This window comes from Cebus imitator, unplaced genomic scaffold, assembly GCF_001604975.1.
Source record: "Cebus imitator isolate Cc_AM_T3 unplaced genomic scaffold, Cebus_imitator-1.0 Scaffold228, whole genome shotgun sequence".
NCBI lineage: Eukaryota > Metazoa > Chordata > Mammalia > Primates > Cebidae > Cebus > Cebus imitator.
In genome coordinates this window covers 3606923-3632601 of record NW_016107543.1, presented here as the reverse complement: position 1 = coordinate 3632601, position 25679 = coordinate 3606923, and the positions used below count along the sequence as shown (strand labels likewise).

The window sequence follows — 25679 nt, the reverse complement described above, 5'->3', positions numbered from 1 at the left end:
ACCATCTTCAAATCCTTACCACCTAGCACAGTGCTAGACTCAGAGGTGAATGAATGAATGATATGACTCAAGTTATACTAAAACTAATTTGAAGCAGCACCTAAGGCATAAAAGGAATTTATTTTTTGTCTTGTTTTGTTTTGTCTTAAAACCTTTTCTTTTTTCTTTTTTCTTTTTTATTGTACTTTGGGCTCTGGGGTACATGTGCACATCCTGCATCCTGTAGGATTGTTGCATAGGTATATACATGCCATGATGGTTTGCTGTCTCCATCCCCTCACCCCGTTGCCTATGTTAGGCATTTCTCCCGGTGTTATCCCTCCCCATCCTCCCCACCCCCTGGCTGTCTCTCCCCTCCCCTCCCCTCCACCCCCAGCCTAGGCCAGGGAGTGTTGTTCTGTTCCCTGTGCCCAAGTGTTCTCATTGTTCATCACCCACCTATGAGTGAAAACATGCTGTGTTTGGTTTTCTGTTCTTGCCTAATTGCTCTGACTAGAACTTCCAATACTATATTGAATAGGAGTGGTGAGAGAGGGCATCAAATAGTTTTAGATTTACTTAGTAGTTGCAAAGACAATACAGAGTTACTACATATTCTTTACCCAGTATCTTCTGATATTAACATCTTATGTAACTATGGTACATTTGTCAAAACTAAGAATTAACATTAGTACAGTATTATCAACTAAACTACTGACTTCATTCAGATTCACCCTAAAAGGAATTACAAATGAGTGCTGCCTTAAATTTAACATAAAAATTTATCTTCTGGGCCGGGTATGGTGGCTCATGCCTGTAATCCCAGTACTTTGGGAGGCCGAGGTGAGTGGGTCACCTGAGGTCAGGAGTTTGAGACCAGCCTGACCAACATGGAGAAACCTTGTCTCTACTAAAAACACAAAATTAGCTGGGCATGGTGGTGCATGCTTGTAATCCCAGCTATTCAGGAGGCTGAGGCAGGAGAATCCAAGAGGTAGAGGTTGCGATGAGCTGAAATTGTGCCAGTGCACTCCAGCCTGGGCAACAAGAGCAAAACTCTGTCTCAAAAAAAAAAAAAATTATCTTCCAAGACATAAAACCCACTCTTCCCTTCCTGTTCACTTACAATATAGATTTTTCTTAAAGTCTAGAGATAGAACTTTATACTGGCAATTAATTTAGTAGTGATTATGCTTTATGTTTATATATTACTTTAGGATTTTAATATACAGACACATAGTAAAAGTTGACCTTCACAAACCCTTACAAGAAGTGCGATGATCATTTATAGATTGAGATCCAGATTAGAGATGTTACCTGTTTTGTCCTGGGTCACAGGCAATTATGTGACAGTACAGAATTTGAACCCAGGTCTGCAAACAACTAGTCCAGTGTTCTTCCCACTCATCCCAGGAATTTGGCAAGAATTTCAAAAAACTCAACCCCTTGAAAGTTATCTCGCAAAAAGCAATTTTATAGAAAATGTTTTTAAAACACATGGACAGAAATAGAAACAAACTAACAGATGTCATGTCTTTTCTTCAACGTGAGCCACAATGTTTAATTTTATGCCACTGGTTAATGCCAATGAAGAGAAAATAAAGTATATTCACTTCACTAAGGGGAATTCACTGAGACAAAGACAGAATGCCTCTAGGTATTGAAAAATGTGTGATTGTCAGAGTCATAGGAAAATTGGTAGATTTCACGGGAAGTTTTGTTTAACTATAACGTTCACCAAACTTGTCTCACAAGGAAGATCGGAAAGCAAGCTTGGTGAAATTAGAGTAAAAGGCAAGAAAATATTACTCATTAAAAAGTATTAAAATTTTAATGTTATGAAATCACAATATTATATCTGCCTGTGTCACAGTTAAAACACAAACACACACACAGAGGTGCTTTCTTTCCCTCCAAAAAAATAAAGTATTATGAAACATAGTATGTAGTGATAATTTTTAAATCACTACAAAGGGACAGAATTTATGGGGGAACACTGAATTTCATGTGTAAGGAATCATAAACACTGGAAGAATCATGTTTCTTACCCATAAACTTCATCTCTGCAGGCTGTACACCTTTCAGCCTACCATCTCCTCAAGGTAAATGGGTGGTCAGGGATGCAGGGATTATCTCAGGGGACTTCAGGTAGGAAAATGACTGTTGGGTGGAATCAAGAGACTCAGATTCTAATCCTGATTCTTGCAGTAACAGATTGTATTACATACAGGAAAACATAACTTTTGACCCTCAGTTTCCTTCTCTGTAAAATGTCCTGACTGCCTCTCGTGGCTCTAATAAGTGTTCAGTTACAACAACACATACAAATGTAGTAGAAAACTGCAAAAGTGATATTGAAATGCAAAAGCATTGATAGCAGAAGAGATTAGACAAGAAAATGATGTCTTATTAAAGAAGCCAAATATGTTTAATCTGATAAATCATTAGGACATATTTTTGAAAAGTGGCACTTGAAGAGGATTAGGGATAGTGGTATAGGTGGTGTAGGTTTCCACGATGATAAAGAGACCTGAAATTTAGGTAGTGTCAGGATGTGAAGGCCAACTTCTACAATGGTAGACTTTTCCCACATGAGAAATAGATGGTCTGGGAAACCCTTGGTACAGTATTAAACAAGCGTACTCACTCAGCAAAGTCAGTGGGAATTTGGTTCAGCCAAAAATTACAATAAATATCCACTAATTGAAGAATTGACGAGTCAAGCGAATAAACCTATACTCTTTAACCTCTTTATTATAGGTAATGGTTCTGAGGGACTTTTAAAATAAAAAATAATGCATTGCAACATATACAAAATCTTGCTTTCTATTTTTGAAGTAACAGCTGCTAGTGATTAAAATCTTACAAATAGCCATAATGGTCATTGATTACATCCATTTGTCATTAAAAACAAAAGCAAAAGAAGATTGCATTCCAAGAGTTGTTAATAAATGTTGTTATTTAATAACACATTTCACACTTCCTGTATGCCAGACATTACTCCCGGTCCTTTACAAATATAACTTATTTAATCCTTGTGATAATTTTATGAAGCAGGAGCTAGTGTCTTCAATTTACAGATGAGAAAATGAAGGCACAGAGATGTTAAGTCACATGCTCAAGGTCCCTCAGCTAGTAAATAGCCATATAATCAGTGGGGATCTGGAAGTGCAAAAATGTGGCTCCAGGATTTTTTATGTGCCATGCCATGCTGACCTTTTAGAACTCGATAGAGTTCTCTGCAGAAGCAATGGTGTAAGTAGTTATAAAATTCCACAATAGCTTATTTAAACCACATGTAGCTGAAATTCTATTAATCTATCAAGGTGCTACCCCTGGCGCCCAGCTCGGTACTTGTCACAAAGGAAGTGCTTAATAGCTTTTGTTGAATTTAAGATGGAACAGGTACCCCGCTTACAATGCTAACATTCTAGAACATTGGAGCACTCAGTGGCAGAAAAATAGATGTGCTCCTCTCCAGCATCTCCTACACTGGTCTCAATGGTTTGGTGGTGGAAAGGAATTTGGGTGATTGAGTCTTACAGAGATGGCACAACTTTTTAGCAGCAGACGACAAATGGGTTTTGGTTTTAGCAGCAAATTAGCAGGCACATAGGGCTGTGTCCGGGGGAGACCAGACATAAGCTTCCAATTGTTCTTTCACATACAGTCACAAAAACAGCACTTAATTCTCCCAGCAATGATGTGTGATAACACATATGTAGTAATGTCAACCAGAGAAGCTCACCCAAACCTTGGTGTCTGGAGGTTTTACTGGGGGTCAATCACTTAGGCATGGAACACCCTTGTGATTCACCTCAGTTACTCAGTCTAATAAAACTTCAGCAGCAAAGCTGGGGAGAGAATCTGGGCTCTACTGGGAAGCAGGATATAGTTGCAAGTCTGTGGCAGAAAGTAGACTGGGGATAAGTAGTGGGATGGCAAAGTGAGCTTCTGGTACCAAGATCCATGGAAGCTGGGTCTGTAACTAGGGCAGCTATTTGTCAACAAGGGAAGATGAGAAGTCAGCCATTTGCAACCCAGTGTCTGCATCTAGGTCAATATTTGGACGATTAATAATCTCTCCCTATTGTTTCTCAGTAGGCAAAAAAAAAAAAAATGTAAATTATTTTTCGGACACTTTCTGAAGTGAAAAATACCTAAGAGAGGACTTGCTGTGATTATGTAAAATTCAACAAAAATTATATATGAAGGGTTTTCTCACCCTCCTGTCTCTGACTCCAAGGCTAGAATGTAGTGATACAATCACACCTCGCTGTCACCTCCAACTCCTGGACTCAACTGATCCTCCCACCTCAGCCTCCTGGGTAGTCAGGACTACAGGTGTGCACCACTATGCCCAACTTTTTAATTTCTTTTTGTAGAGACAAGGTCTCAATATATTGACCAGGCTTATATATGAAATTCTTTAAGAGCAAGGACTATTACTTGTCAGTTTTATTCCCAAGGTTTAGCAGAATGTTTTTGCAAGATGCTCAATAAATATTAAATAATTGATAAAAGTTGACTTATTATTGATATGTAAAATAGAAGGTAAATAACCAGCCTGGGCAACATGATGAAATTCCGTCTCTACAAAAAACACAAAAATTAGCCAGGGGTGGTGGTGCATGCCTATGGTCCCAGCTACTAGGGAGGACGAGGCAGGAGGATCTCTTGAGCCCAAGAGGCAGAGGTTGCAGTAAACCAAGATTGCTCCATGACACCCTAGCCTGGGAACAGAGCCAGACCCTGTCTCAAAAAAATATATATAATAATAATAACAATAATAAAATAACGAAATAGAATAACCGATAAATGGAGTAATAAAAATAAGAGAATAATAAATAAGCAGAACAAATGGAGTGATACATAAGTTGTAAACAAATGAATCAATAGTACCAACTTTTAACTGCGATATTCATCGTAAACAGCACAGTGAGTTTGAAATATTCACATTACCTTGTTATACAACACAGAATGTGAGCAATAAAGAAGACAAGCATTAAATGTATCCTTGTCCAAAATGAATTATTCTGAAGCTATCAACATTTCCATCTTTAATTTTTGAAATCTGTATGTTCACCACGCACAGTGGCTCACGCCTGTAATCCCAGCACTTTGGAAAGCCGAGGCTGGCAGATCACCTGAGGTCAGGAGTTTGAGACCAGCCTAACCAACATGGAGAAACCCCGTCTCTACTAAATATACGCAAATCAGCCAGGTATGGTGGCACATGCCTGTAATCCCAGCTACTCAGAAGGCTGAGGTAGAATGGCTTGAACCTGAGAGGCGGAAGTTGCTTTGGGCCGAGATCACACCATTGCACTCCAGCCTGCGTGACAAGAGCGAAACTCCATCTCAAAAAAANAAAAACAAAAAAAAAAAAAACCCTGTATGTTATAGCAGGAAGATGTGATTCCAGTTTATTCAAATATTTTAGTTCAACTTCCTCTTTGGATACAATACCAAAATCTACAAAGCCATGTAAGGAAGAATATTCTTCATCTTGTCAGTAAATAAATAAAAGTGCAGGTGTCTTAGGTCTTTGTTCAAACAGTATCACTAATTTGAGATCTTAAAGAAACCACCACTCTGAGTCTTAATTTTTGAATTTTAAAAGGAAGGAATTCGTCTAAATTCTTTTAAGTAAGTTCTTCATCCCTTCTAGGTGGTAGAGAGTTTCACTAATTTACCTGAAGTTACTAGACTGGATATTAGGGGGGCAGAAATACATGTAATTGAATAGAAAATATTTGGGAAATACTTTTATTGGAAACAATTTTAACCTCTTTTCAAAAACACCAGCATCAAAACAGGGTTTATCTAAAGTGCAACATGCAAGTCAAGTACACAGGCAATGTCCTGAAAACTTTCACAACTGCTGGCCTGGAAATGAATATGAAAACCAAATTGAAGAAAGTGACTCACCACAGAAGGGAATCACGCCTCGATGCTTTTCCGCCTCTCCTCCAAAATAATCATTTTCTTCAGGGTTTGTCTTAACAAAAAGAAAATCAGAGAAAATAGCAGTATAGGGTTTTTGTTTGTTTGTTTTAGTGTCATCTTTTCTGTTCCTTTTGATTAGGCAATGAGATTGAGGAATAGTCTAGTAGTCTTATAACTACTGCAAGGAATGCTGCCCCAGCTGCCAAACAGTCTTAACATTTAAATGTTGAAAAACATTTTTGTCAAGCAAAACTATAAAGAAGCTAAAAAACAATTCAATTAATACAGTGGCTAGTTAAATATATATATATGTAAGCAAAATAGGGGTCTGTTTCAGAGCCCTGTTTTGCGAGGATGTTATAGCTCAGAGTGAGTCATGGCCAGCTCAGTTCTCCCCTGAAACAGCTAGATCATGAAACTGAAACGCATTCTTCACAACCTTGATACCAAACTACACTCCCTAATAGCTAAGGTATGTGAGAGCAGCTGATTACAACCTCAAACTATCAGAAAGAATCCATAGATAGGGTCTACATTGTTTCTTATGAATAATTATATATAAAAAATTCAAAGATAAACTCCTTAGAAAAGACATCAAATGGAACACCAAATGTACGTGGAAAAATGGTGAGGACTATGATGCACCTTTCAATTGATGAAGCTAGGCTGATCTCCTGGTTTAGACACGTATGGTCTTATGGAATAAATAACACAGTACAGTTGCAAGAAAACACTAAAAATGACCAAACCTTATGCTTGAATATGGAATTACAATGCACAGAGCATTCGTGCGCTGTCACGTTTGATGTGATAATCCTATGCCATATGTAAGGCAGGAACTATTATCCTTAATTTTACAGGTGAAAAAACCATAGCTCAAAAAAAATCGAAGTTTCTAGCTTAAGACTTCATGATTCTACCACTAGAGAACTCTACTAGTTCTGACCCCAAATCCAGGCAGACTTCTGCAAATAATATGAGTACATAGACCTGAGTTGGAATTTTGGTTCCAACATTTCCCAGGTATCTGGTCCTGGGGAACTCACTTCATTTATTTGAATTTTATTGCAGTTGGCCCTCCGGAAGTAAGTAGATGCTGAGACTGAGTTTTAGGATCAAAAGTTATCCTAAGGAGTAATATTTATGAAAGGAAAAGGGAGAAAGCAAGACGGGGCAGGCTTTTAGTCCTTTGGGGGATAGTTAGCAGACTGTGATGCAGACCAGAGTCTTTAAATCTTGATACAGAGAAAATTATTCTAGAGTATCATCATCTGGACATTCATAGTCCAAGATCTGCATGTGCAACCAACTTCACCATTCTCTTTAAAGTCTAAATGCTGCTATCTCTCCTTTACATCATTTTCTGGTTTTTCTAATAATTGTCAAACATATTCCCCAGTCAATTTTCTTCTCTTTGCCATTATAGGCAGAAAATCTAAAACTATAATTTAAATATTGTTCAATTATAGTTTTTAAAAAAAAAAAATAAAAGAGAGAGAGAGACCCAAAGTTGGTGCCACCATACTTCCCTTATACCTTCTTGAAAAGTGATATAATACTTTAGGCAATGCATCAAGAAAACTGACGCTGTAATAGCAATGATTTATTTCATTGTTGTTTCATCCCCAGGCAATTCCATCATTCTTTCATTTTCTTATTTCAGCCTTTTTTAGTATAGTTAGGAAAAACTGATGAGCGAAGATGAAATAACTTTTAGTATAATTAAATAGCAAAACGTTTCAAAATATAGAAAAAAATAATACCATTAAGATCTCATAAATATGTCTTAGATTTATGAAAGGATCCAGTGAACCCTTATGGCAATTATAAGATAGATTAAACTTTATTCTTTTTTTTTTTTTTTTTTGTCAGAGATGGAGTCACTCTGTTGCCCAGGCTGGAGCGCAGTGAACTTTATTCTATTTTTTAAAAAATAAGTAAATATTCTCTTTGTTCTTTGAAACACTGATAAGAATATAAGTCACAAAATATCATAAAAGATGAGCGAAGGTGAAATAACTTTTGGATAATGAAATAGCAAAATGTTAGAACAAATAGTTAGAACTGCTTTAAGAAGACAGGCAAAAAGTAAATTGGGTCCAGTGGCCCCTGATGATTTATCAAGGGTTAGTGAAGCCTTGTGTTGGAAAAATGGCTAAGCCTTGTCCAAACCCTTAGTCAGACACTGCCTGGTGGCCATCCCAAGAAAAGCATGCCCTTGGCTACCACTGCCTTGCTGAGTCATAGGCCAGTGTATTAGTCCATTCTCACCCTGCTAATGAAGACATACCTGAGACTGGGTAGTTTATAAAGAAAAGAGGCTTAATTGACTCACAGTTCTGCATGGGTGGGGAGACCTCAGGAAACTTACAATCATGCTGGAATGGCAAGCAAACATGTCCTTCTTCACATGGTGGCAGCAAGAAGTGCAGAGCAAAAGGGGGGAAAGCCTCTTGTAAAACAATCAGATCTCGTGAGAACTTACTATCACTATCTCAAGAACAGCATGAGGATAACGGCCCCCATGATTAAATCACCTTCCACTGAGTCCCTCCCATGACACGTGGGGATTATGGGAACTACAATTCAAGATGAGATTTGGGTGGAGACACAGCCAAACCATATCAGCCAGGGTCAGTTACGAGAATAGGGATAGGGGAACCCTGCAGGGACTAACAATCCTCACACCTGGCAGTGAGCCTATCCTTGAAAGGAGATCTGAGCATCTCTAAGTTTGTCATCTTTGTGTCATCTCTGTGTCTGTCATAGTTTCTACTTAATTATTCATTCATTCACTCACTCAAGAAAATATACGTTGAGTACCTACTACATGCAAGTCACTTTTCTTGGTACTGGGGATTCTTGGGTAAACAGAACCCGAAAAAGTGTTTAGAGCTTACATTCTAGTGTAGGTTGGGGAAGATAATGAACACAATAAACAAATGAAACATATAGTGGGTCACTGATAAATGTCAAAGAGAAAAAGTATGAAAAGTGAATATTAAATATCAGGGAGATGTGAACTAACAGGAGACTGGGGGCAGAATTTTAGATACATTGTCTTGGAAAGCCTTACTACTGTATTCCAAAGTGGACTTGAGTAAGACTTGAAGAAAGTGAGGGAGCTAAACCCTGCAGGTATCTGAGAGAAGAGCTTTCCAGGCAAAGCAAACACAAAGACCTTGAAACTTGGAGCACTTGAGAAACTAGTGTTGAGTGAGCGAGGGTGAGAGAGGCAGGAGCTGATATCTGGAGGAGTCACTAGAGTCCAGACAACACATGTTGTATAGGGAGAACTTGGGCTTTTATTCTGCATGAGATGGGAAGCCTCTAGAAAGTTTTACAGAGTTGCATGGCTTTCATATGGGTTCACTCTGCTGTGTAGAGAGGAGCTTGGGGGCAAGATCAAGATCAATTAGAAGGCTCCTATAGCTGGGCATGGTGGCTCACGCCTGAAATCCCAGCACTTTGGGAGGACAAGGCGGGCAGATCCCTTGAGGTCAGGAGTTTGAGATCAGCCTGGCCAACATGGTGAAACCTCATCTCTACCAAAAACACAAAAATTAGCCAGGTGTGGTGGTGCATGCCTGTAATCCCAGCTACTCGAGAGGCTGAGGCAGGAGATGGGTACGGTGGCTCACACCTGAAATCTCAACACTTTGAAAGGCCAAGGAGGGAAGATCACTTGAACCCAGAAGTTTGAGACCAGCCTGGACAAATTAGCCAGGCACTGGGCAGAGTGGTGCATGCCTGTGATTTCAGCTACTGGGGAAGCTGAGGTGGGAGGATTGCTTGACCCCGGGGGGTCAAGGCTGCAGTAAACTGAGATGGCACCATGGCACTCAGCCTGGGCGACAGAGTGAGACCCTGTCTCAAAAAAAAAAAAAAAAAATACAAGAGAGATGATGAGGAATGACTTGAGCTTCCAGGTGTCAAAATGTTCATGCAGTGTGGACACTCTCCAGAGCAGATGCATCCAGCCCCCGCTGCTGGAGTATGGGCTGCTAACAGCTACCCTCACAGGGTTCCACCTTGCCCAAGATTGTACCCTTTCAAGAGAGCGACCATGGCCAGTAACTGGCTCATAGGAGATACAAAGTTCCAGCCCCTGTCTCAAATTAGGACAACTTCTGAAGGGCCAGCCCCGTCCAGATCTCCCCAAAGGATCAGCAGAAGCCTTCATTAAAACAGCATTGCATCGGCCTCTCCCTATGCCCATTCCAGTCTTCCCCATCTATTGACAGGTTCCCTATCTCACAAAGGAACTCTGTGATATACTTCTGCATACATCTCTCCATCTCAGAGTCTGTTCCTGGGTTTAAAACAAGTTTTAAAACACAAGTTTTTTTTTTTTTTTTTTTAAGTATTAGTTACAACAATTAGAACAATGTGCCACTGACACAGGAATGAACGCCCCAGAAAAAAAGGCCCATCTGTATATGGGAATGACATTTTCAAATAAGTTGTGGACAAGTAGATTATTCAATAAAGTGCTGAAATAGCTGGTTAACCAAGGGGTGGGAGCCAGGATGGGGATCAGGCTAAGGAGGGTGTGGAATAGTTATATCACACACACCAAAATAAATTCTACAGACATAGCAGAAATAAAAGAAAGACAACTTTTACAGACTTTAATTTTTTTTAATTATGTATTTGGGAAATGGTGATGGCTTGTTTCATCAAACAGAAACATCATAAAGGGAAAAGAGGACAGATTTATAGCAGGAAAACAACGTGAAATAAGAAATAAAATTAAAAAATAAATATAGTGAAGTATGGTAAAAACCTGCTCCACCACCAAGGGAAGACTGTGCAGCCAGACCGCAGAATCCACATGTGGACCTAACAATTTAAATCACTTTGCCCTAGCTGCAGTTTGGCGCCACCTGCTGTCTGCTGTCTTATCTGTCTAAAATCAAGAGGATTTGGGGGCTTGCAAATTTCCAAGAAAGCGGCAATTCCAGGAATGGGCAGCCTGTTTAGTTGCCCTGATTCATCCTCAGCCTCCCCATTCCCCATCTTCTCCCCTAGCCACCCCCACCCTCCTGTCCACCTGCCATATATCCCTACCACACTCCAGAGGATAAGAACTTTAGCCTACCCTCTTGGGGGCTGCATGTAGAATGAAAGCCAACAGCCAATCACCTTAAGTCTATATTTTCAGCAATGTCACATGGTACCAGGGTTTTCACTACACTTGTCATATACAGCCATCCAAGGGCTGATGTCCCCAATACATAAACTCAGGAACAGAGATAACCGTATCAATGAGAAATGGATACATGATACACATAAGAAATTCATAAAATGTGAATCGCCAACAAACATTAAAAAGGGATGATGTCCAACATATATTCAATTAAAGAAAGGCAGAGTAAAATAATGAGATGCCATGTTCAACAGCAAACATGTCCAAATTGTTTAATAATAATAAATACCCTAAGGGTGTAGGGCAAAGGCACTAATACCTTGCTGGATGGAGTGCAAACTGGCAAAACCTTTAAGAAAACAATTCAGCAACAGGTATCAAAAGCCTTTTTAGGAAAAGAGCATATCCTTAAAGCCAACAGTTTCATTTCTAGGAATTTATTCTTACATAATCAATTATTAATATATGTATACTCCTCTCAGCTCTTTATAGTAATGAAACATTAGCTATAATAAAATATTTAACAATGAAAAATCAATAGGCTAAGTTATGAAACACCCATCAAAGTCCATCAAAGGACTGTCACACAGCCATTAAGAATGTTCAAGTTCATGTACTGACTTAAAAGAATGTTAGTTGTCTATTGAGAAATAAAAAGTAGAGTTTTAAGACAATAGGTAAAGTATAATCTTTTATAAGGAAATAATTACATGTATATTAACACTGCATGTGTTGGTCTGTTCTTGCACTGTTATAAAGAAATACCTGAGACTGGCCATTTTATAAAGAAAAGAGGTTCAATTGGCTAACAGTTCTGCAGGCTGTACAGGAAACACCATGGCTTCTGCTTCTGGAGAAGCCTCAGGAAACTTATAATCATGGTGGAAGATGAAGGGGAAGCCAGTATGTCTCACATGAGCAGAGTGGGAGGGAGAGGGGGCAGGCAGGTGCCACACACCTTTAAACCACTAGATTTCACAAGAACTCACTATCACGATAACGGCACAGGGGAGGGGGAGAAGCGGGGAGGGATGGTGTGAAACTGTGAGAAACTGCCCACCACCGCCCCCGCAAAATGATCCAATCACCTCCTACCAGGCCCCACCTCCAGTATCCAGTATCAGGGATTACATTTCACCATGAGATTTGGATAGGGACACAGACCCAAACCATATCACTGTACTTACTTTAAAAAAAAAAAATGCAAAACCAATATACATCCAAATGTTAATAGCGGCTATTCTGGGATAGTGAAATTATGAGTTATCTTTATTTCCTGCTGTTTACGTGCATTTTCTCATTTTTCAAAATACACATGTACAACTTGTAAAACTTAAAAATCTTTAAAGAAAACCCATGTGTATGTTTAAATTTTTTTACAATGAATACTCTCTTTTTTTATTGTCAAAGAAAAATACAAGAAGGACCAAGTGATAAGTAATGTAGTGGAAACTGTAAGAAGAATAAGAAAGAAAAATTATGCAGGGAGAAGGAGAAACTGGTAAGTTAAGGGTTGGTGTGTTCCAGAAGAGACAGCCTTTGAAAAGTGGTAAAATTTGGACACATAGAACAGAAGAAGGTGTGGTTTTAGTCCTTGCTCCAAGATGAATCACATCAAAAGTACTTCTAGAAACACCCAGCCACCTCCAATGAATGTCTCATCCATTATTCCTCTTTAGAGCTATGTGCTTGCATCCGTTCTACACACAGAAGGGTAATGGTAGGTCCTGGACTTGCTGTTGAGGTGCTGTCCTTCCACTGTGGGAAGGACACAGGCTTATGTGACACCCTTCAACCAAGGTTTCCAGGCACCTGGTTTCCCTGACTCCAGGGTACGGGCACCAAAAGAGAAGCATAATTGTCTACTGAGAACTTCTCACTGTATCTAGTCAGCGTCCACATCACAACTGAGTCCTGTTCCTTTTCTCCCTTTCTGGAAGGATCTGGCTTCATAGCTGGTATTTCTATTGGCCACAAGCCATCTCATCAGTATTCCAAAGGCACTCTTATCATTAATATATATTTCCTTTTATACCACAGTTATCTAAGAGAATGTATCAACTCACAAAGATTTTTCTGGTTGTCTTTTTTATTGTTTATTTCTAATTGTAACGCTGATCAAGAACACTGTTTTGAAAGAATTTCTAGGAGAGTATCCTCTTCCTCAGTTGGGTGCCTTTATGAGAGCTTTCCTTGGAGCAGACACATAGAGGCCAGTTAAGGGGACCTCTCAGCATAATTTCCACCCTACCCAGTTCACAAGTACAAGCAGTGAGCTTTGGCAGCTAATGATCTAGTAAAGAAAACCCCTCCTAGTTCTTATATACAACACTTCCTAAATATGAGAAATAACACGTTTAATTACCAGATTGCTAAAACTTTAAGCTGGAAGGGAACTTGAAAAGTAGATAGACCAATATATAATTTTACAGATGAGGACACGGTGGCTTGTTCTAGAGACACCAAACTGTACTCAAATGTTGTGTTGTAGTTCTGGTGGACAGAGGACAAGAGACGTGAGGTTGATGAAGCTTTCTCTGGGCCTATCGTATAAAACGACATCATATAAAATAGAATCTTATATAAAATACCATGCCATTCCTTTGCTGTGAAGCAACTATTTAAGCCCTGGATTCCTGAACCAAAGATGTGCAGCTTCTCTGACATCAGGGGCCAGCAGGAGGTTGAGGGGTCAAGCTCAAAGAGACAGAGTGGGAAGCTCCAATGTATGGACCTAGCATTGGCAAGAGGCATGGGGGCTGGGCCCTACTGCTCAAGTTGCAATCTGGGTTTTTCACGTTTGCGGATTTTCTGAAGAGAAGACTACTGGTCTGCCTGATATGAAGAAAGGCTCAAAAGGACTTTTTAAGCAGAGTCAAATCCTTAAAAACTGTGTTGACTTCAAACTGTCTTGACTGTGGACCCTGGAGGACAAAGCATCCAACCCCTGCAAAGTCACCCATTCCCCTAACTCTCCATAAACTCACTGAATGATCCTTAGGAAACATAGAGAATCGAGTTATTTAAAGAGATTCTAACGCACTCACATATAAGAACAAAGCCAAGTGATTTTTCTCCCAGAACAAAATTTGGCCAAATGGCATGACCAAGCAGATGCCTCCTGGTGGAGAAAATGAAGCCTTCAAATAGACACACCTAACTGAAACCAGGAAGAGAAAAAATGGACAAAGGTGATGGGGAAGGAGAGAAAGGAGTGAAGGAAGAGAAACAGGCACAGAATTGGTGGATTTCTGGGGTGTGACAATGGCACACCCAGTCCATCGATGGGTGGTGCTAGGTCCACTGGAGTGAACTCTTGGTCATGTTATTACTGCAAAACCTTCTTTTCTCTTCTAAGTAGTTGAGCCCGGCGAGGCCTACAGCAGCCACCAGCAAGAGGCTGGCCCGAACAATGATTCCCCACAGCGAGGTCCCCAGGTGACTCTTGCCTAGCCTTTCTGTCCTGCTCCCAAACGACATTTCCTGTCACCACCAAGCCCGGCTCTCCACCACCACACACTGAAAATCACTAACCCAGAAGTGGAGCATAAAGATTCAGAAAACAAAACACAACACAAAGTAAGGAGCAAAAGTAATCAGTGACCCAGGTTGTTCATGAAGAAAATCAGGCCAGGTAGTTTTATTAATCCAAGGAGTACTTATTGTCTATCTACAATCTCTCAGGCATTGCAAGGAGACAGTTCGCACATCAAATCTATACTTTCCAATGTGTCCAAAAGAAAGAAAATTGGCATATTAAAGAGACACCTGCACTCCCATATTTATTACAGCACTATTCACAATAGCCAAGATTTAGAAGCAACCTGAGCATCCATCAACAGTAGATTGGATACAGAAGAAGTGGCACATGGACACAATGGAGTACTATTCAGAATGAGATCCCATCATTGGCAACAACGTGGATGAAACCGAAGGTCATTACGTTAAGTGAAATAAGCCAAGCACAGAAAGACAAACTTTGTGTGTTCTCACTTACTTGCGGGAGCTAAAAATTAAAACAATTGCACTCATGGAGATACAGAGTACAGAGTTGGTTATCAGAGGCTGGGAAGGGAAATGGGGGAGTCAGGAAAAAGTGAGGATGCTTAATGGGTACAAAAAAATAGAAAGAATAAGACCTAGTATTTCATAGCACAACAGAATGACTATAGTCAATAATAATTTAATAGCATAATTTATAATAACTAAAAAAACAGCATAACTAGAATGTTTGTAACACAAAGGATAAGTGCTTGAGGTGACGGGTACCCCATTTACCCTAAGTGATATGTATACCTATATCAAAATATCTCATGTACCCCATGAGAAATCTGCATACCTACTATGTACCCACAAAAATTAAAAGCTAAAAATTTGTTTAAATGTATACTTTCCCTTCTTTACTGTCTGCCACAGAAAGTTTGCCAACATTCAGCAAATACTCTAAACCCAGCAACTTCCCTACTCTGATCCGATGCATCTATCTGAAAAACAAACAACAGAATGTTTTCTCAAATGAACAGAAGATAGAATCCCCAAGTTCTATTCTCAATTCTGAAAAGATTCATCATGAGCAATATGCCATACATTTCAATATTTGGCTTTCCTACTAGTCTAAAAACCTGCACTATATTAATCTGAAAATCTTTTAAATACTAGTAATCTATCACACACACACAAATACTGATTGGTGGTTACTATCTGCAAATCATTCTGCACTTATTATTGAAATCATATTCTACAATAAAATATAGCTTTTATGTGATTCTTTACAGGTAAACAATAAACTTCTAATCATAAACTATTCAAAATTTGAACTGGGAGCCCAGACACCTAAGGTTCAGCCTCTCTCTCTTTTTTTTTTTTTTTTTTTTTTTTTTTTTTTTTTTTTTTTTTTTTTTTTTTTTTTTTTTTTTGAGATAAACACTCGTTCTGTCGCCCAGGCTGGAGTGCAGTGGTGCAATCTTGGCTCACTGCAACCTCCACCCACTGGGTTCAAGGGATTCTTCTGCCCCAGCCTCCCGAGGAGCTAGGATTACAGGCACATGCCATCATGCCCAGCTAATTTTGCAATGATAAAATTGACAGTTTGCAAATTGTAGAATCAAGATTAGTCTGTCTGACAGATGCACCATGTAAAAGAAAAGTCACACAGATAGACAGAAAGAAACCATACAATGCGTTTAAGGAAATACTAGCAGAGAGGAAAATCTGGTGGGTTCATCGATACATTTATTTTTAGTAGAGACGGGGTTTCACCATGTTGGTCAGGCTGATCTCAAACTCCCCACCTTAAGTGATCTGCCTTCCTTGGCCTCCCAAAGTGCTGGGATTACAGGTATGAGCCACTGCCCCCCGCCAGTCTGTCTCTTTTCCATGATCATACACCAAACAGCTCCTTCAAGCCAGACACCGAAGTTGGCACTCCTGACATCCTATTTCACTGGAACCTCACCAGATTTGTGAAGCTTTCATTTCACAGATAAAAGATATACCAAGAACTACTTTGTTATCTTTGGCAAGTCATTATTTCAAATAAAGACAGTATTTGCAAATGTCTCAAAACAATGGAAACTAATGTTTACTAAAGAATTCTAACACGTCAGGCAAGAACAGAGTTGTATTTATATATGTGATCAAAATCCTCTGATCCACAACACACCAACATTCTAGACAGTTTGCAAATTATAGAATCGAGATTAGTCTGACAGATACACATGTAAAAGAAAAGTCACACAGATACAACAGAAAGAAAGAATGGCAATGCATTTAAGTAAATACTAACAGAGAAGAAAATCCTATGGGTTTATTGATACATTCATTTATACAGCAACTCGTTGGGCAAAGAATTGGATGTAGTAATGGCTGTTTTGTCCATTAAAAGCCCTTCCCATCATCTCTGAAGAATATCAGAGAAGCATCTCAGAAGAACTTAATTTTTTTCTTTTTTTTAGTAGAGATGAAGTCTCACTACGTTTCCCAGGCTGGTCTCAAACTCTTGGGCTCAAGTGATCCTCCCACATCAGCCTCCCAAAGCGCTGGAGCTTCAGGCATGAGCCACTGCACCTGGCCACCTGAAGCTGAAATTAAAAAAGAAATAAATGATGGATACCTGGTATTATAAATTATATGAAGAAGAAAGGTAAACAATAAGAAATGAGATAGAATACCTGAAACATCACAGGTTCCTCAATTGAGACCCAAATGTCCAAATATCCCAAAGGTAAAGCTGCCAAAATGAAAAAAGCTATTAATACAACTCAGATGACAGCTAAAAAAAAAAAAAAAAAATCCACAACCCAGGCAAAGTTCATAGGCAAAAACACTGTTAAATTTTGTCTTTTTTCATTCTTTCCACATAAAGCTCTTTCCATCCAGGCTCTTAAATTTCTGTTTCATTGGATTTCTTTCACTTAGCTATGGTTCCTTTCCTTAAACCTGCTTTCAGCCAAATGCGGCCTTTAGGAAAATGAAAAGATTACATTTCATCGTTTTAAAAGCGAGAAAAACTCTATGACTGTCCTTCCCATTGTCAGCATTTTCATACCATTTAATCATTAGGGTTTGGGTTTCTTTGGTTTCATAGCTTTAGGGATGGGCAAGGCAAGATGACCAACACATTATGTGTGGTGCATTTTTTAGCTACTTTAGAAGGGCGTTATAAAAATTACTCCCAGCTTAACAATTTAAAAGTTTGTACACCTTGTACCCCTTGGAGACATGTCACTCTAAATACAAAGAAGAGTAACATCATACTCCTATGAAAACAGTACAGGTAGAGCATAAAAGCCACATAAGAGCTACATGGTAATGGAATCATCACCTGTTTCATCGTGTGTCCCAGTCAAATGCAATTCAAGGAAAAATTAAAAGAAGCAGAACATTGTTTAACAACTGATCAAATATAAAGCTTACGGTATGCTTTATTACATTAACAGAGACTGGCAAAGAAAAAAGGAAGAAATTCTTAAATAAACAAAAGTCAGCTACTTAAGTTTAAAGCTAAGGAGGATACAAAATACTTCTGGAAGAATCTGTTTTTTAAGACTTTTTTTAGATTGTGGTAAAATACATGTAACATAAATTTATCATCTTAATCATTTGTAAGTTTACAGTTCAATCGTCTTAAATACACTCACATTGTGCCAATATCCCAAACTCTTTTCATATTGCAAAACTAAAATTCTATGCCCAGTGAGCAACAAATGTCTATCCCCAATCCTTCAACCACTGGCAACTAACATTCTACCTTCTTTCTGTATGAATTTGACTGCTCTAGTCGCCTCCTATGACTATAATTATGCAGTATCTGTCTTTTAAAAAGACACTATTAAACCTAGGTTTGCTAAAGAATTCTAACACTTCAGGCAAGAATAGAGTTGTATTTTTTGTACATGATCAAAATCCTTTGATCCACTACCCACCAATATTCTAGACAGCTTGCAAATCACAGAATCAAGGTTAGTCTGTGAAATGACCAGAAGACATGAATGGAAACTGTCTGAAGTACAAAGGAACAAAAAAAATCCATGAAGCTCAAAGTGAACTCGGGAGGGTTCAGAATCTATAAAATAACTCCAATTGTAACACTAGTTATTAGAAGTAGATACAAATCCTCTATCTTTAAAATGAAGGCAGGAGATAACAGCATCATCTCTTCATTTCTTGAAATTTGACTCAAGAAGGAAGTTGCTCTCTTTATTTAAGACTAGAATTCAACTAGAATGAAAAGCATATTAAAATGATCTGCCTAAAAACTTCAATCTTTCTTAGACATTATCTACTTGAATAAACCTGTTGCTGAGATCTAATAATAATTACCTGAAAAACTATTACGTTTTCCTTATGAACTATAAAAACATATAATTTTGTACAAAGTACAAAAAGTACAAAGGAAGCAATAAGTTAAAACCACAAGCTTCAACAACCTTAAAAAACATGCTGATTGAAATAATCAAAGAGATGGATGCTTAATTAATCCAAAATTATTGCTAATGTGAAAGCTAATTTCAGCTTTTGAGAACAATACAAATAAAAAGATACGTGATTGATGGGAAATTTTTATTCTCATCATATTAAGTATTTTAATCACAGTTGTTAACCTGGTGATATTCTCTGCAAATGTGAAATCATGAAGCAAATGTAATGGAAGTACACTTCCAGCGAAGAGTTACCAATCATCAAAACCTCTGAAAGATTAAACCAGTAATTCTGAAATTTTTTTTGTTTTGCTCCACCTTATTCTTTTTTTTTTAATTGATATAGTAAATGCCCCAGGGCTCTGACCTAGCTTCAGAGAAGTGCTCAAGAAAAAGTAATTATCCAATTACAGATTAGCAAAACTGTAACAGGGATTAAGAAGTGACAGAGAAAAGGAACACCCTCACAGCGTGTATATAAAGGCAAAAGGCAGCCTTGAATACACTCCGTGTCATCACGTCTCCTATTCGTCTGGACAAGCTCACGTTTGCAGGAGCACCATGTCTTGCTCGTCCCGCCTCACCTCCTCCAGGGCTGGAGGCAGCAGCTCAGCCAGGGTGTCTGCTGGTGGAAGCAGCTTCAGCAGTGGAAGCAGATGTGCTATTGGGGGCAGCTTGGCCCGGGGCTTCCAAGGAGGAGCCAGCAGCTGTGGCCTGAGTGGGGGGTCCAGCGGTGCTTTTGGTGGCAGCTTTGGAGGGGCCTTTGGTAGCTGCTCAGTAGGGAGTGGTTTGGGGGGAACTTCAGGCTCTGGGGCAGGCTTTGGTGGGGGTTCTAGCTTTGGCGGGGTCTCTGGATTTGGCAGGGGTTCTGGATTCTGTGGGAGTTCTGGATTCAGTGGTGGTGCTGGTGGAGGCTTCTGCAGCTATGGTGGTGGTATGGGAGGTGGTGTTGGTGATGGGGGGCTTTTCTCTGGAGGGGAAAAGCAAACCATGCAGAACCTCAATGACCGCCTGGCCAATTACCTAGACAAGGTCAGAGCTCTGGAGCAGGCCAACACTGATCTGGAGAATAAAATCAAGGAGTGGTATGACAAATTTGGGCCTGGGTCTGGAGACAGTGGATCTGGAAGAGATTACAGCAAATACTATCCACCAATTGAAGATCTCAGGAACCAGGTGAGACTCTATCTATGCCTGAGTTTCTATTATTTGTGGATCTTTCCCTTCTATTCAGATAATGTACTGTAATGAAAATTTTAAGTTAAGATATTAATTTGAAAACATATTTGCTTGTTATATGTGCAGAGTGGGGCCTGATGTGTCTTAATCATTATAGTACTTTATGTGACATCCAATCACATTAATTTTCTGTTTGCATCTCAGTTTCAGTATTTTTACGTAAGCGTAAAATTTATGAATGCCAGGCAGCTAATTATCATTTCTATATAAGAATGATGGCAGTGAGTCAACATTAGTTCAATCTAATTATTTATGATTAATTCTCACAGATTGACATATGTTAGTGTCATTTAAATAGTCTTTAGGATTATTTTTCTTCCTAGAAAATCTGGTGCAAATATTACATAAGAATGTGGTAGAATCTAAAACGTTTAGCCACTCTTGTATGGGAAATATATTTTTAAAGAGTTTTTTTGAAAGTGAAATACAATTTTTGCACTATTTTCTGTAAAAGCTCATGAGAAAATGATCTAACAAAGTAGCAGAAATATGCAGAGGGCTATGTCCTGTAAAACAGGGTCCTGTGCCTAGCCCAATAAATGCGCAAACTGTTACCATTTTGAAGAAAGATTTAGTCCTAAATACACCAGCCCCAGATATACAGGTGTCATTACTAAGTAAGTTTGCAAAGGAAGTCACCTTTAAGAGCTAATAACACAGGCTGGGCATGGTGGCTCACACCTGTAATCCCAGCACTTTGGGAGGCTGAGGCAGGCAGATCACTTAGGTCAGGAGTTCGAGATCAGCCTGCCCAAGATGGTGAAACCCCGTCTCTACTAAAAATACAGAACTATCAGCCAAGCATGGTGACATGCACCTGTAATCCCAGCTACTCAAGAGGCCAAGGCTCAAGAATTGCTTGGCAGAGGTTGCAGTGGGCCGAGATCTCACCATTGCACTCCAGCCTGGGTGACAGAGCAAAACTCTGTATCTAAACACACACACACACACACACACACACACACACGAGCTAATAACACAGGCAACATCTACCCTTACAGATAGGCATGCAGACACAAGGTAAAAATCATTTGTGATTCATTCACTATTAACATCTTTTTTAGATCATTGCTGCCACTGTTGAAAATGCTGGGATCATTTTGCAGATTGACAACGCCAGACTGGCTGCTGATGACTTCAGACTGAAGTAAGAACCGAAGACTTGAAAACAAGTGTTATAGGAAAAAATAAATTTTATTTCATTTTATAAATATATATATTTATATAATATATATTTATATATATTATATAATCCTCATATATAATTTTATATATAAGAAGATTATGACCTAACTTTACAAACATCCCAAGGGTAAACTTTAGACCATTATTTCACCAAAAAGTAAAAGAAAGAGGTAAATTTAGAATGACAATTGTATTATTAAAAATGTTAGACTTGATTAAAATTAATATTAGACTGGCATTTTTCTTTAGAAGGAAAAACTTCCCAAGAGAAAACTTAGTAACCTTTATTTATTCAAAATGCCCACAGGTGAGAAGTTTTTCAATATGTAAGAATGGAGGGTACTCTGAAACGCGGCCAGGTGAGCTCACAGTATTTATTGCCTTACTGCTGCCCCTTCCAGGTATGAGAACGAGCTGTGTCTCCGGCAGAGTGTGGAGGCTGACATCAATGGCCTGCGGAAAGTCCTGGATGACTTGACCATGACTCGCTCTGACCTGGAGATACAGATCGAGAGTCTCACCGAGGAGCTGGCCTACCTGAAGAAGAACCACGAGGAGGTAGGAACATATTCTACATAAACGAATAACTCTAACGAACGTACTTCTCCCCACATGCATTCTATACAAATAAAATTGGCTGGGCGCAGTGGCTCATGCCTGTAGCCTCAGCAACTGGGGAGGCTGAGGCAGGGGAATCCCTTGAGCCCAGGAGTTGGAGGCCACAGTGAGGTATGATCGTGCCACTGGATTGCAGCCTGAGCAACAGAGAGATACTGTGTCTCTAAAAAGGTAAAATAGGCTGGGCAAGGTGGCTCACGCCTGTAATCCCAGCACTCTGGCAGGCCGAGGAAGGCGGATCACGAGGACAGGAGTTTCAGACCAGCCTGACCAACATGGTGAACCCCCGTCTCTACTAAAAATACAAAAATTAGCTGGGCATGGTGGTGTATGCCTGTAATCCCAGCTACTCAGGAGGCTGAAGCAGGAGAATCACTTGAACCCGGGAGGCAGAGGTTGTAGTGAGCCGAGATCCCACCACTGCGCTCCAGCCTGGGCAACAGCGTGAGACTCTGTCTCCGAAAGAAAAAGTAAAATAAACTCAATTTTATCTAAGTGAATTTCCCACACACCATGACCAGAAAACAAAAGTCATCATGAGTAAATTATATCTAGATTTGATTTTTTTTTCCTTTCGGTGTCCTACTTTCAAATTGCTGTCTAGGCACAGTTTAGGAAGTCTTCGCTTTCCTGTAAGCATCACTATGGCCTTTTTTCCTTCATGCTAGGAAATGAAGATCATGCAGGACAGCTCTGGAGGGGAGGTGACCGTAGAAATGAATGCTGCCCCAGGGACCGACCTGACCAAATTACTGAATGACATGAGGGCGCAATACGAGGAGCTGGCTGAGCAAAACCTCCAAGAGGCTGAGGAGCAGTTCAACAAGCAGGTAGATCCTCTCTGCCAAGCACCTAGGCCAGGAGTCATACACAAGCCACTTCTGCTCCTTTCATCAGCCTGTATCAGCTGCGTTATGTTTGTGTTTAGAGCGCATCACTGCAAGCACAAATCTCCACTGATGCTGGGGCAGCCAGTTCTGCCAAGAATGAGGTAACAGAGCTGAGACGTACCCTGCAGGCCATGGAAATCGAGCTCCAGTCCCAACTGGCCGTGGTATGTACAAAGTGCTATTCACGTTTTCCAACAGGGAGTTAAGCAAATGCCGTTTTCTTTCTTTGCCAAGAGGTTCACTAGGCACCTCAAAAAGGCAGTGTTAAGGAGAATTGTATTATGATCATAGAAAGCATAAAACAGTTAGAGATAATGTACTCTGTATCGCATAAAAGATTTAGTTTAAAAAGGTGTGCCAACCAAAATTAAAGAAGCAGTAATATAACAATATAGGTCATATTGTGAAGGGGCACTTCTAGTGCCACATAAAATTGCATTTTTGAAAAATCATCCAGTGACTTATTTTCATCATGAATTTCATATTTGCTTTTTCTCTTAGAAAAGCTCCCTGGAAGGAACCCTGGCTGACACAGAAGCCGGCTACGTGGCTCAGCTGTCAGAAATTCAAATGCAGATCAGTGCCCTGGAAGAGCAGATCTGCCAGATCCGGGGTGAGACTGAATGCCAGAACGCCGCGTACGAGCAACTGCTAGACATCAAGACACGCCTGGAGATGGAGATCGAGACCTACCGCCGCCTGCTCGATGGAGAGGGAGGGTAAACCAAAGTCATGAACAAACTCAAATGCATGCCTTAGTGAATTCATTGTATAAAACTAAAATGGGACTCAAGAGTTGGACTTGTACATATAGAATAATAAAGTAGCAGACACAGGCTGGGTGCAGTGGCTCAGGCCTGTAATCCCAGCACTTTAGGATCACTTGAGCCCAGGAGGTCAAGACCAGCTTGGGCAACAAAGCAAAATCCCGTCTCTACGAAAAATAATTTTTAAATTAGCTGGAGGCCAGGCGCGGCGGTTCATGCCTGTAATCCCAGAACTTTGGGAGGCCAAGACAGGCAGTCAGAAGTTTGAAACCAGCCTGGCCAACATGGTGAAATCCTGTTTCTACTAAAAATACAAAAATTAGCCGGGCGTGATGGCGTGTGCTGGTAGTCCCAGCTACTCAGGGGACTGAGACAGGAGGATCACTTGAGCCCAGGAGGTTGAGGTTGCAGTGAGCTGTAATCATGCCTCTGTACTCTAGCCTGAGTGACAGAGTGAGACCCTGTCTCAAAAAAAAATAAAAATTACCTGGGCATGGTGGCGCACACCTATAGTCCCAGATACTGGGGAGGCTGAGATGGGAGGATCATTTGAGCCCAGGAGTTCAAGGCTGAACAAAAAGTAACAGATACAATCCAATTAAAGCACATCCAAATCTTCATCATGAGGAATCCCTGGGGTGGAGGGTTTCTCCTGCCTTTGCAAACTGCAAAGAAAGCATGATTCTTTTCTTCTCCACTGGTTCTAGTTTTGCAGGATTTGATGGTAGAAACTCAGGATCCACAAACATGGGATCCAGGGATCTGGTACCTGGTGACTCAAGATCTGGAAGCTGTTCTGGTCAAGAACGAGGTAGACTTTTTTTTTAAGTTGATGATGATTCTGTAACTTAAAAGTAAAGGCATACTTCGCTTGTCATACGAAAAGGGTCTGCTATTGTTTACATATTCTTACCCAGACAGAACACGTTGAATACAGGCAACTGAATTCTCTTGCTCTGTGTCTCTGTGATAGTTTCCAGACTGACATTGCGATCCCATAATTTTCAGATTCCAGCAAGACTAGAATAACGAAGACCATCATAGAAGAGTTGGTGGATGGCAAGGTTGTCTCATCTCAAGTCAGCAGTATTTCGGAGGTGAAAGTTAAATAAGGAACTTCCAGATCAACAAGAGTGTCTTTCAAAGAAAAAAACTCAAGAAGGACACAAGCGAAGTAATGGCATCAACCTAGGCATCTTTCTGGATAACTTCAGGAAAAGCTTTAGTCCAAAAACGGATGACTAGCCAATTTTTCTGCATCTTCTTATTCCCTCATTAGAATGTTCTTGAAATAGCTGAATTGACAACTTTGCTCTAATTGTTTCCATGCTTCAATAAATTTACTTTTGCAAGTTAATTATTCCTTATGTTTTTAAAAAAGTATTTTACCTAGGAAGAAAGCTATCCATTATGATCTAGCTGCATGACTATATTACTAACATGAGTTCATTGTTTATACCTTACCTTCTTTAGACATTTCAGATTATGGCCATTTTTTTAATGTGAGCATTTTTCATGGCATCACACAAGAACTCAGTGGCATCATAGCTGAAATTAGACTACAGTGCCAACAGTTTAGCCCACAAAGAAGGATGTGATTATTTTAATAATCAATTTATAATTAATTAATGCCTAGTTTATATTTGTCCATCACTGAACTCAGTATTTCATAAGATAAAAAAGAAACTCAAAATATGCCTCTGGGCAGGCACGGTGGCTCACACGTCTAATCTCAGCACTTTGGGAGGCCGAGACAGGTGGATCACAAGGTCAGGAGTTCAAGACCAGCCTGGCCAATATAGTGAAACCTCATCTCTACTAAAAATACAAAAATTAGCTGGGTGTGGTGGCAGGCGCCTATTGTCCCAGCTACTAGGGAGGCTGAGACAAGAGAATCGCTTGAACCCAGGAGACAGAGGTTGCAATAGGTTGAGATTGTGGTGCCCCTGCACTCCAGCCTGGGTGACAGAGCAAGACTCTGTCT

The 25679-nt window shown here is 39.8% G+C and overlaps 1 protein-coding gene across 1 annotated transcript; it reads left to right on the top strand.

The window, feature by feature from the left end:
• Nucleotides 1–19479: 19479 nt before the first annotated feature.
• KRT24 (keratin 24) lies at nt 19480–25052 on the top strand. The gene is made up of 8 exons (XM_017497159.2): nt 19480–20172; nt 21300–21382; nt 21822–21978; nt 22707–22868; nt 22967–23092; nt 23430–23647; nt 24403–24506; nt 24704–25052. The coding sequence occupies exons 1-8, from the start codon at nt 19558–19560 to the stop codon at nt 24805–24807; spliced, it is 1569 nt and encodes a 522-aa protein (XP_017352648.1). The 5' UTR covers nt 19480–19557; the 3' UTR covers nt 24808–25052.
• The last annotated feature ends 627 nt before the right edge of the window (nt 25053–25679 follow it).

Coding starts and splice junctions, on each gene's coding strand:
- KRT24 (XM_017497159.2), top strand. CDS start 19,558: ATGTCTTGCTCGTCCCGCCTCACCTCCTCCAGGGCTGGAGGCAGCAGC. Junction 20,173..21,299: donor TTGAAGATCTCAGGAACCAG/GTGAGACTCTAT, acceptor CATCTTTTTTAG/ATCATTGCTGCCACTGTTGA. Junction 22,869..22,966: donor AGGAGCAGTTCAACAAGCAG/GTAGATCCTCTC, acceptor GTTTGTGTTTAG/AGCGCATCACTGCAAGCACA.